The 12605-nt window shown below is 53.1% G+C and overlaps 2 protein-coding genes across 2 annotated transcripts; one reads left to right on the top strand and one right to left on the bottom strand.

The window, feature by feature from the left end:
- Positions 1–2373, top strand: COCSUDRAFT_33235 (hypothetical protein). Its single transcript, XM_005647565.1, has 4 exons — positions 1–49; positions 1411–1749; positions 1870–1934; positions 2081–2373. Exons 1-3 carry the CDS (start codon positions 31–33, stop codon positions 1887–1889), a joined length of 378 nt encoding a protein of 125 aa, XP_005647622.1. The 5' UTR covers positions 1–30; the 3' UTR covers positions 1890–1934; positions 2081–2373.
- A 1108-nt stretch (positions 2374–3481) lies between these two features.
- On the bottom strand, positions 3482–10795 carry COCSUDRAFT_63456 (ankyrin; the record flags this gene model as incomplete). The annotated part of the gene is made up of 10 exons (XM_005647564.1): positions 3482–3694; positions 4009–4110; positions 4347–4486; positions 5538–5851; positions 6141–6362; positions 7038–7257; positions 7504–7879; positions 9667–9850; positions 10028–10203; positions 10589–10795. 10 exons carry the CDS (start codon positions 10793–10795, stop codon positions 3482–3484), a joined length of 2154 nt encoding a protein of 717 aa, XP_005647621.1.
- Positions 10796–12605: the final 1810 nt, after the last annotated feature.

Genomic DNA, 12605 nt, shown 5'->3' with positions numbered 1-12605 from the left:
TCTCCAGTGGCGATAGCGAAGACCAGACCGATGCAGCCTCTCCCACCCCCTCCCGCAGCCGCCGCAGTAGCGCCACCGTGAGTGCTGCCCCCCCTGCAACCTTCCTTTGCAATCTGGCCCTTTTCCTACTGTTGTTTCTTTACTGTATGCGTTCAGGAAAGATACATTCTTGCAAGGAATGACCATCGGCATCTCCACCATTGCACTCTTTGGAGATGCAGTTGTACGGCTGTGCGCTGGCTGCAGGTAGTGAGGGCTTGTCTTAGATTCTGTCATACACAAGGAGTATGTGGGGGTGGTAAGGGTGTTGGTGGTCTGCACAAGGTGTGGTTGAGGCTTGATTCGGATCTGATTTGGTCTGCAGGCGGACAGTGAGGCAGAGGATGACTCCACGGTGGGCGTGGGGTCGTCCATAGCGGCAGGCGATGAGACCGCGGCGCCCTCCAGGGCCGGGCGGGCCAGATCGCCACCCGCACCTGTGCGCTACGGATGGTGCGCGCTCTTCACAGCGTATTTCAGCATGCTTGAATGCCACTTCATTTACCTGCAATGCATAATATCTTTGCGCCATGATGTGTTGCCTCTCTGCTTGGCAGCACGCCCTGCAGGGCACGTCCGCTCCCTATGACTACTGGATGTCAGCAGCTTTGATGTAGCCTGACAAGGGAACTGCGCGCCCACACACGTGAATGCTGCAGAGGAGATTGTGGAATGAGAACTGACAGTGCCGGAAATTTCAAATGAGGTGTTCCAAGTCAGTGAGGCAAGCCTGAGGGAGGGCACGTGTGGCTTCTGTGCAGGGCCACTTCCACGCCTTCCGGCGATGAAAACAGCGATGCGATCGCAACACCGACCCCTGTGACAAAGGCGGCGACCGCTGCCAAGGCCCCTGCCAAGGCCCCTGCACCCGGCAGAGCCGTTACTGCAAAGGCACCAGCAGGTAGATTTCTGACCAGCAGGAAAAACTTGATCCATTCTGTTTTGCACCTGGCAATTTCTGCATTCCATATCACCAATTCAAAGCCTCGGATTGTGCTGCTGCGCAATGCTAAGGGCAGTGCTGCAAGTTCCGATGCTGAGTAAGTCAGGAAGCAATGTGTTTGATTCGTGCGAGTGCAGCATTCTATGATTGATCTTGACTTGTTTCGGTGCCATGCGCAGCATCCAGAGCGAGCACAGCAGGCGCCGACACCGCATCAGCAACAACGGCAAACCTGCCTCAGCCGACACTGACGCCATACGTCGTCCCCTCGAAAACTGCCACCACAACAGCGGCCACCCCGGCCGTCGCGCCGATTCCCACCGTCGTCAAACCGGCGGCGACTGCTCCGGTGGCGGCCGCAGCGGGGGCGGCAGATCCCGTGCTACCCGTAACGCCCGTAAAGCCGGCGGCGTCCGCGCCCGTAGTGGCGCCCGCAGCGGTTACGGTCCCGCAGCCCGTGAAGCCTGCGGCCGTTACGGGCCCCGCGGCGCTGCCCGCCCCCGGGCAGCCGGCGCCCGTACTGGCTGCAGCCAACACAATTGTAGTCCCCAGCAACACTGCTGGCATCTTGCGCGAGGGGCTGACCCCTGTGCCGACCAAGCCAGCAGCTGCTGCTGCAAACGCTACAGCTCTCACGCCGCCGGTAGCTACACCGCCGGCAAATGTGACTGCAAAGGCGGCCAACGCCACAGCAGACAGCAGCAACAGCACATTTGGCGCAGCTGCTGCAGTTGCAAGCAGCTCCTCTCCCAGCAGCAGCCCCTCAGGTGGGTGCAGGCCCTCCCCTCGACATTCGTTCGTTGGTCTGCGTTTGCATCGAATCACATGATGTTACCGTATGTTGACGGTGTGTGCAACTTGTGGGCTTGCTGGATGGTTTGTCGCAGGCTTGAAAGTGGGAATCTGAGGCCCCGACCCCTTTGTACTATCTCCGTGCCCCCGAGCGGTAAAGGTAACACAAGATTTCGCAGCGCAATTGCTGCTGCAATTCTTTTATTGGCGCTGATTTTCACGGGCCCGCCCCTTCCCGGCGGCCCTGCAGCGTCTGCCGAGCTGAGTCACTGCATTACTAAGGCTGTGACTTGTGTGCCAAAACAGGTTCTGGCAGCGCAGACTCCAGCCCTTCTTGGAGCCCCTCACCCAGCAGCCCTTCCTACAGCCCCTCTTACAGCCCTTCGAGCCCCTATTACAGCCCCTCTTACAGTCCCTCCAGCCCGTACTACAGCCCTTCTAGTCCCTCTTACAGCCCGTCTTGGAGCCCCTCTTGGAGTCCTTCTTGGAGCCCCTCTCCGAACAACTGGGGCGGTGGCGGCGGTGGCGGAGGGGGAGGTCCGCGGGGGCCCGGCGGTGGCGGCCCGAGGGGCCCCGGTGGCGGCGGACCGAGGGGTCCCGGCGGCCGCCCCTGGCTCTAGGCGAGTGAAGTATGCCCACCAGGGATTCCCTAGAATTCATGCTTGAATGCGTACTTCTTCACATTGTAACTATAAGACCAGCTGGTTGATGCACATGCTGACTAATGTGAACTCTTGTCTGCTGGCTGGTTACTAACCTTGCTGCGCAGCAGAGAATAATGTACATGCGATGAAGGGACCTTTATTGCCGTGCAGGGGCTTTGTGGGAGGCACACAGCAGACGGAGAAGGATGAAGTCCGTGAACTCAAAAGAATATTTGCTGCATGCATTTCAAATGCTGATGAACGGGGATTTTATTGCCTGGAATGATATTTTGAAAGGGTGCTGTACAGATCACATGTGTTTGGGAATACTTTCATACAGAGAACTGCTCTTAGCAGAACAGAAGTAATGGAATTGTTTCTCTTAGGTGAGTGGTTGAGAAGTGATGACAGCAGGCATTTTGGAGCCAGTGATTCTGAGCTCCAGCATGTCTGCAAATAACGGAGGTGGTGGATCACTTCTTTTGAGCTATGAGCCTTGGAAATACTTTTCTTGTCTCATCTATGTTGATTCAACAAATGAATGAATGACCCGATACACTCAGATAGTTGGCATTGAGAAAGGTCTGAGCTTCCTAGGGCCAAGCCTTGTGTACAGAGAATGATCAGGGTGGGACAAGCTCTGGTAAAAGGTGCACCTCTGGAAGGCCATGAGACTCTCAAGTGATGTGTGTTGCGCTCTTTGATGACAATACATATTGACATCTTGGAAATAATACACCGTTCCAGCCACTTGAATTAAACATGCAGCTCAGAAAGTGATGTATGCATGCGCATGCGTTGCCGCTGCAGCTGCTCATGAGGATCTTGAAATTGCAACGAACTCAAGCGCGAGCCTGCCAGCCCAAAAATCTACTTACAAATCTCTTTGCCTTCCTTCCTCCCTCTCAACATCACTCAGTCAGACTTTAACGCTTACTCACTCACTCACCCATACACACAAAGTCACTCTCTTGCTCGCTCGATCTCGCCCTCTCCAACGTCAATAAAGGTGTGAAAATAGGCCCTAGGCAACCATGCATTCCTTCTCTAGCGCCGACATCTGTTAGAGCACAGCGGTCCTGTCAGCATCCGCATGCATTTCCTGCGCGAGCTGGTCGCAGCTGCTCCTGTGCTGGGGCCAGTGCTTGGTCTGGCAGATGCGGCTGCAATAGAAGACTGCCTTGCAGTGCGCGCATGAGCGCCACAGCCCACACATGCGGCATCCTGCGCAGACCGCCGCTCTCCTGTGCAGGAGTGTCCACAGCTGCTGTGCCGCCTGCAGTTTCCCCAAAAATCTAGTGTCACCTGTCATCGGGGAAGGCCCTTCATAAGCTGCACGCTTGCATGATAAGCTGGCACACAGCTCGTTGTCTGCCTTGCTAATCTCTGACTGCTCTGTCCACACACTGCTGACATGCCTACTGCACGGACATGCTGCATCTTAGCATAAGAAGGTCCCCCTGGTACTGAGGAAGAGTTGTTGTGGACTTTGTCAGCTGTGGTAGTCATTTCTGCAATCTTGCCCCTTAGAGGATATCTTTTCAAACCTGCATAATAACAGGATCTGCAGGATCTCCAGGAAGTAGGTACCACCTTTGAGGACTGAGCGTTGTAGATCAAGCACAAGAGTTTGTGCAGCTGGGTTTCTGTGATGGCAGCCTTTGCGCGCAGCAGAATCAGCACACACTCCAGCTGCACACCACATGACACAGTCATGATAAATTTACTTTGCTTTCTTGCACAGGATGCGATTACTGCATGGAACCTCCACGGTCTTGAGCATGCATGCCTCAAAGTAGTGGTGCCTATCCGCCAAACTTCTAATGGTGACAAGGCTTGGCATGCATGCTGACCAAAGCAACACCCGATGAGATAGTAATGCAACAGCACAGACAGCCTTGAAACCACAGACGTTCTTGCAAATGTACCTGACCCTCCTCTGGAACGTGAGATTTCTTGCCAGGGCTGAGGCCTGGCCCCTCCTGCAGACGAGGGTAGTCGACAGCGGCTGTGATGGCATTCATGCAGCAGCGGTTGACTGGATACGGTACATGGTGCACATCCATCCCTGCACACAATGGCCACTTGATTTGTCTGACGCAGCAGTGACAATCTCTACGTTGAGGTGCTACAATCCTGGCTACAACAGTGCAAATAGAGCGGTTGTAATAGCCTGAAAGCTTCTGCAAGCAAGTGAGCAAGTGGGGCCGCGGCATGGTCACATTGCTGGCACAAACATGCGTCGGCACGCAAGCAGCGAGTGGGTTGACTTGCCTGCTTCAATGAGCACTTGCAGTGTGATGGGCTCGCAGTGAGCGGCAGCCCACATGAGTAGGTTGAATTTCTCCTCTGAGACATTGGCCTTTTCAGATGCCAAGTGGGGCGGCAGCATCAGCCTCACTCTGGTGTAGAAGCTGGCAAAACGCTTTGGGTCATACCCAGACCTCACAAGCTCTGGCAACACAAAGTACTTGCGACTCAATCCCCCAAACACAGGGGGGTTCACACAGACAGGACCAAGGTAGTCCCAGTTGAGGTGCCCATCAACATCGAGTCCTACTCGCCTGCAAAAGGAAATTCTGGATTTGTAAGGCGCTCACATGCCACGGACTTGCAATTTTTGGCACATCATGGCACACTGTTGACTCACAAGTGCAAGTTCCTACAGCACAAATCCGCACGTGGTTCTCACCTGCAAGCCTGTAGCAGGGGTTCTATTATCTCAATGTAACCCCAAGTCACGCTTGTCCCCAACGCTGTCAGGCCATCCGAATCACGACATTCCAGGGCATGTATAAGAGAGGGTCCATTCGGAACGCTGCGCAGCGTGTTGCCACCATGGCACATCTGTTTTGACATCTGCGCAGCAGCCAGAGTACTCTTCTGCCAGTCAGTGACCAGTAAAGCCTTTGTAAAGCTGGGCTAGTGGATATGATAAAAGAGACCTGGGTCTTTAAATGTCAGGCATATGCAGAACATGCACAAAGGAATGCACTGCATGATCCATTGTCTGCAGACGATTATGCAGTACCAAGGTAGCATGCATGATTATGCCGCGGGAGATCTGACAAAGCGCACCGCTCTGATAAGGACTTCTGAAGCAGAGTCTGGGGCAAGACCTCCATGCACATCCAGGTCTAGCTCCACCATTCGCGGCACCAGAGGCCAGGTGCCATGCGCATTGATCATCTGGCCCAATGTGCGCAGCGGAGGTGTGTACTTGTTGATAGAGTCAAATGCTGTGCGTTTCAGGACTTCCAAGCGACGGCTGGGTTCCAACTGCGCCAGATATTTGAAGCAGACTTCTGCCAGCGATGGGGCATCATCTTTGCAATGCCTGGCCAGCTCATGCATCGCGCTCCTGCCCATGCCATCCATCAGCCCGATGTCTGCACCAAACTCAAGGAGGCTGTTTGTTTCGTCCACTCGGTTCCTGCGCACCACACAAGCACACCCACTATCAGTACGATCACCCCGTGCCTCTGAGGCTTGCATGCCCGGCATCATGGTTTCTGCATGCTAAGGATCCAATGCCCTACAATCATACTGCCACTTCTTTTCAGCAATTGGCGAAACATACGCCCAGCAGGTTCCATACAGCGACGGCACAATACTTTCAGAGTGCCAGCAGTGCACCCACGAGCATGGAACATCGTGCGTGATGATGAAGTCTTTGGGAGAGCAGGAGGGTGATCAGGGATATAGCAGGGCAAGAGGTGCACCTGGCAATGGCTTCTATGAGAGGCAGCCGGCCGAAGGGGTCCGGAGTGTTGATCAAGCTGGAGATATCTGTGTTGGATCGGCCATTTTCATGGCGTTCACGCAGGGCCAAGAGAAGCTTTTTCAGATTCCCTGGGACCCCACCCGCAGCCAGCAGCACGATTGGGGACACTGGCTTGCCCAGTGCGCAGAAGTCAAAGCGCCCGCAGAGCTCTGGTGAAAAGCTGGTCCACAGCACAGCACAGAGACCCGTCAAGCATGGCAATTGTGGTTCCCAGCAGCCAAAGTATGCCAGGCAGGACTGCAAAAAGCATGTGGGTCTTTCTCAGGGATGTGGGGAGTCACCTTTGGGGCCACATTGATGTCTGGTTCATGAGGAGTGTACCATTGGTCCCTAGCTGCCCCAAAGACTCATTCAGCATTTTGGCTGTGAGTGGAGCTGCCTCTGAGTCGGGTTCATCTGCCTGCTGCAGAAGCGAGTCCAAGAACAGCCCAAACAGCACATCTACGTGCCTTGGAATGTCCATTGGACAGCACTCCCCAACCATGTGTACGACAATGACAAACATCTTGAACTCGCAGCGGCCCGTGACAGGGTAATTCTCCTGGCCAAGCTTGAGTGCACTGATAGGCACTCCCGCTTGGAGCAGCAGTCTCATTGCATGCAACCGCGTGGCGTTTGTGCCGATCATCAGCCTGGAAAAACAGCCGAATCCTCAGCGCAGGACAGCCTGATCCTTTATCAATAAATAATTTGGCTTTGATAACTGTGTTCAAACAATTGCGCACCTCTGCAATACTGTCGGGCACGAATGTCCCCCAAGTGGAACACTGCTTGTGGCCACATGAAGAGCAGAAGGCTACTTTTATTATCAAAAGCTGGGAAGTAGCATGTGCACCTGCAAAGTGCGTGCGTCTGCATGAAGCCATCACCAGGCATGACTCTCAATCTGTTGTCCACAGCTTCAGAACGCCGCCGCTTGATGGGTGCTGCAATTTCCTCTTGAAACTGCTTCTCGCGGCCGGCATAGCGCTTCTTCAGGTATTCCAACACCTGCTGCAATTCTCGAGGATCCCCCGTCCTGACACAGTTTGACGCTGCGCCATAGAGGAGGTGACCTGCATGTATCACACAACTATGATTTGCCGCCACCTCAGCATCGACAAACTCTAGTGGGCCAGTCAAGCTAAGCGGTGCAGCCAAAGTCGATGCTTGTCATACACAGGAAGGTTTAAACCATTGGATGTGTTGCCGCAGGAACACGCTCATAGGTACTGGGCAGCATTTACATGTGCAGGCCTGATTGCAAGCAGGTTTGTCATTCAGATGACGGACGACTTGCTGCAAAGGTGAGATGTGCGAACCTGCATAGACGGGGCAGCGGTCGGCAATTTGCACTATCTCGACTAGGTAATCCCACATGCCATACATGCCTGCCTCGGCAGCCGTGGCGAGCAGGCACGCCCCTAAACTGTCGACCACGCTTGGGTCAGCGCCCAGCTCAAGCAGCAGGTATGCTATGGGCAGCATTTTCTCGCACGAGCTCTCACAGACGTTGTCTTGCATGATTGGATTGCCGCATGCATGCAGTGGCGGTCCTGACAGGCCGCCTGGTGTGACGCAGATCCTTGTGACTGCCACCATTAGGGGTGTTGCATTTGTCACTGTCGCACGCACATCCACTGGCAGATGGCCGCCCTCCACCAGGAAGCGCACCATCTCCTTGTGGCCTGCAAGCGCCTGTTTGGGCAGGCAGCATGCATGCGTCAGTGCATCAGATGCTCTGATTCAAATCCTTGTTGCGGGGCGCAGACCCGGCAGCTGTTAGCACACACAGCTGACAGACCACCCTAAAGCCACACCTCACAGTGTCAGCCTATTTGATCTTTCTAGCAATTAGTACTGTGTCAAGGACGGTAAGCAAGCAGTCAAAGGCAGAGGCACACCGCGAGATGGAGGAGGGAGAAGCCACTGTGCTCGAAAGCATGCATGGCCACATTGGGACTGCAGATATTGATGGCGAAGTTCTGAAAGTCTGTGAAGACCCTCTCAGGAAGGAAGGACAAGTCGAATCCATCTTCCGTACCATCCAGGGAGTCCCACAAAACTTTCTTGTCGGCGCCAAGCGAGAAGATGAACTCCACTATGCAGGCATATGGTGCGTATAAGCGCAGTCAACTATTGTGTTGGCAAGGCAAGTGATGAAAGGTGGGTGAGCTGATCTTACCTGCGGGTATGTTGTTCATGACGACGGCCATTTGCAGCAGGTTGAATTGTGTGAGTGGCTCTTTTGCGGACAAAATATCGATCTTGCTGACGCGTCCAGCGAGGACCTTCAAGCGCTTGCCTTTGCTGTGATCTGCAACGGCAGTGACGAATTTCTGAATCATTATCGGTGTCATCGGCTCACGATGCGAAGCTTTATCCGTGTTCTTCCCTTTTTGTGCCCCCATGGCACTGTTGTAATATCCACTTGTACGAGGGCCCTTGTCAACGAAAACTATCTTGATCACAACTTGGACTGTTAGAGGATCTCCAACTGAGCCTTCACCGGAAATATCAAGGAAACAACGCTGAACGGGTTCAAAGATTTAATGTTCCTGATTCACTATCTCTTGAAGCAAGAGTCCTACTTCACCGAGTCCAGAAGCAAGGGTGGCGCCAAATCTGATGTGGCATCATATGTACACGTGCCTGTCTGACATAACTATGACTCGTTTCCTCACCCAGCTTCCTAATCTACAAGAACAGAGATCACATTAAGTAAATAGATGCGCAATGCAGCAAGCTTAGTTCAGACTCTTGCCAACGCCCATTGCAATAGCTGCAGCCGTATACGTATCGGGCCGGTGCCTGTAACTGGCTGCAGCTGTACTACTTATGCGTGGGCATCCGGCGCCGGCCTGAGACGAACCACCATGGTGAAAAGTTATCTATCTTCTGGTTGGTCCGCCCAATGTAGAGGAGCACCTAAGAACTTGGTACCATCACTGCTATGGCCTGCCCAACCGCACATCGAGCTGCAACACAGGAGCTGGCGAGCTCGAAACAAGCATAGCTTCATGGATAGATGAAAATGGAATGTGTAATGTGCCTACGTGCGGCAACTGATTGAAAGCATCCAAGCTGATCCTACTACCTCCTTCTGCCTATGTCAATACATGCCTGGCCCGCTTCTTTTCCTCGTCCACAATACTTCTCCACCCCCCTGGTGGCAATCTGGGTCCCCACTCTTCTGGATGTTCTGCCTTCCCCCTTCGAGCTGTTGGCGATCCACGCAAGGACAGGGCTGCACTTTCCTGAACACATTGCGAAGACTCTCACTATGTGACACCCCTCAGTCCTCTACATGCACAAATGGATGATGCAGGATTACTAATGTCTGGAAGACTACTAGTGTTACTGATTGTCATGGTCAGCATCGGCTCTGTTCTGATGAAGTAAAGATTAGTTCTGGCTGCAAGCCATGGTTTGGCCGAGAAAAAACATATGTATGGTGGAACGCCAGAAAATGTTTGTATATGCACCTTTTTGGGAGAGTAGCCAGGCGACCTGTCCCCAGTCACTGCATTTCGCTGTTTCTCTGCCACATATTTCTCTTTGCAGGTGTTGACGCCGCGGCACTGCCCTGCGCTCTTCATTATATTGGATGGAAGCGCAATCCTGGGCAAGGCCTCCAGATCTGCCACTGGATGATTGCAGGAAATGCACCTGGCAGGACACACACACAAATGCGTCATCATCAGGTAAGATCCACACACAAGATCTGCCAGGCCAGTCTTGCGACTCCACGCTGAACCAACAGCCATTCCGTGTGCAAGACATGCAAATATTGGGAAACGCATTTGCAGGGTGAATTCCTACACAGTGGGTACGAGAGGCTTTCACCTGTACCCTGGGATGGGTTTGCGCGCTATCAATGCTTGCTCAGTTGCTGCAGCCTGTGAGTGGGGTTTTGGCAACTGCATTACTTCCGACAGCTGGTGCTTCAGTGCTGCAATTTCTGTGCCCAAGTGGTCCAATCGCAGATCGGCACTTTTCAGCTCAGCACCTTGCTTTGTTTCCTGCGACAGACAGACAGACAGACAGACAGGCATTTTCAACACAGGACGGTAAAAAACGCCTTAATGCAGACCCAGGCAATCAAGCAGGACTTCATCTATTACGATAGGGGTCAAATGTGCCCACCGAGGGACTCGATGGGTTCAAAGCAATGCCAGAATCGGTGATACAAGGAATTTGTCCGGTGTCCAAGGCATTTCTCAGTTCAAGAAGCGTGCTCCTGTCTCCGTTCGACATGACACCCTGCATTGGCAGCGTCCCATCGATATTATGACACTTCATTCACGTATATACAGAGATCAGAGTCAGGTCACTTGATTGAGAAGAAAGACACTCTGCATGTATTCTGTATGCTTGCTGGCATGGTGGCACTGCGTGTTTGCTTACCTGCTGCTTGAGGACAGCATGGTCTTTCAGGGCCATCGCAGCAATGACAGCTGTGAGACTCTCCAGCGTCCTTCGGAGGTCCAGCAACTCGGCGTGAAGCTCTGCCTCTTTTAGTGAGGCAGTCTTTATCAAGTCTTCCTGCAAGTTTGTGTCATGGTTCTCCTTCGCCTTGCTGCTGTCCATATCAACCCCCTTTGCAATTGCCATGTCAGCTCTGGAAGATCCCTGTGCTGCCAGCTGTGCTGCCAGTCGAGCATTGGTATCCAGGCATCTCTGCACATCCCTGGCAATTCTACTCAGCTGCAGCCTGCCAACCTTTCCTTCAGACTGCACTCTTGCCAGATGCTGCTGCAGGCTCGCGACATTCTGCTCCAATGCATGCAGGGCTTTCAGCAGGCTCAGGTCCCTGTTTTCTGCTGCATTTGATCCGCGTGGCATCTGTGCTTGCTGTGAAACCTTCTCCTCGTCATCAGATCTGCTCAAATCTGCGCTTTTACTGGTAGTGACAGGTTCTCTTGGCAGCGAGTCACTTTCACCTGGGCTGCTGTTGTCAGTGGCTGTGCTGTTTGCGACTACTTTTTCTGTCTGCAACCCTGACGTGCTGTGTAACGCTGCATTTTCGCTGCCATGCTCGCTGAGATCTTCATCCAGACCTTCCTGAGGTACAGAGAATGAAGGGTCACTGAAAGCATTATGTAGAGAGCTGGAATCGATGGGATCCTGTGGCTGATTTGCGGTCTCTGCTGCATTCAGCAGGTCCAAAAAGAGGCTGGAGGGCACTGCATTGGCTGCAGGCAATGCTGGCATGGTCCTTTGGAGCTCTAGCTCCTCATGAAGAAGGCTGATATCTCTTTGGCAGTCCGCCTGCATCAACGCACGCATTTCTTGAGCGGTGTGTCATTTGGACCTGCTATGCCTTGATGCTTCATGTGCATGGGTACTTATCATCATTAACCCCATATTCCAGCCCTCAGGGCTAGGTGCGTTGTAGCAACCTCTCAGTAAATGCAAGGGGAATATGCGCATGGAATCTGGGAATGAGATTGAGAGAAAGGGCACCTGTAAGGCATTCAGTGTCTCCTTAAACGAGGTCAACTGCCCATGCAATTCATCGGTGTCTGTTGCATCTGCTTTGCTGCTCAGCCTCTGGTGCAGCAATGTATACTGGAGGTCTGGCGTCTGTGTCGGCGGTATTCTGAGCCCCTGAGGAACCAGCACAGATTGATTTGTCACCTTAGTAATCCCAGTAAGCAAGTCGACGTGAGCAGGCAGGCATCAAATTATAGTTTCTCTCCTTTGACTGGCCATATAGAGTTGTTACCTCTGGTTCCAGAGCTGCAGTGCTCTGACTAGAGATTACATCAGCGCTTTGGGCTTTCTCTGTGGCCTCCAGGTATATTTGAGGCGGCATGCTTGAGATTACAGCCTGGAGGTCTGCGTAGCTGGCTTTGTCTGACACGGCTTTTTGAAGTCTTTCCATCTGTCTCTTCATATCCGTAATGTCATCCTGCAAGAACGACACGGCGCTTTTTCAGATGGAAATGTCGAGACGATTACGGAGCCAAAGAAGCGTCACTCACAGAATAACCAATCCCTCTGCTCTCTATGGGCTACTGAAATGCATGAGCCAACGAGTACTAGTCAGCCATTTGTACCTGTTGGTGCATGTAAGACTCGCTGACGTGACTAACATCCTGTGCAAGCTTTTCCAAGCCTTCCGCTGCAGCCGGACTTATTTCTGAGCTGAAAGGCTGGTCTTCTCGCACTGTTCCACCGTTCTCAGTGGATCCCTGCAGACTGTACCTCGGCACTGGCTCAGGCGACTCATCTCCTGCTGCAGTGACTGCAACACTTCCTGCCATGATATCTGCACCATCTTCCGGAGTGTGCGGTCTACCGCCAGCAGAGTCAATTAGACTGTCATCTGAGGAAGGGTCACTTGTTTCTAAACAGGTTGAATTTGCTGTCCTTTCTAGCTTGTCACTGGTGATTGGCTGTTCTGCTGAGTCCGAGTCCT

Source organism: Coccomyxa subellipsoidea (genome assembly GCF_000258705.1).
Source record: "Coccomyxa subellipsoidea C-169, whole genome shotgun sequence".
In the NCBI taxonomy this organism is placed as follows: domain Eukaryota; kingdom Viridiplantae; phylum Chlorophyta; class Trebouxiophyceae; family Coccomyxaceae; genus Coccomyxa; species Coccomyxa subellipsoidea.
The sequence above is the reverse complement of the archived record's forward strand: the minus strand, read 5'-3'. Positions and strand labels throughout refer to the sequence as shown.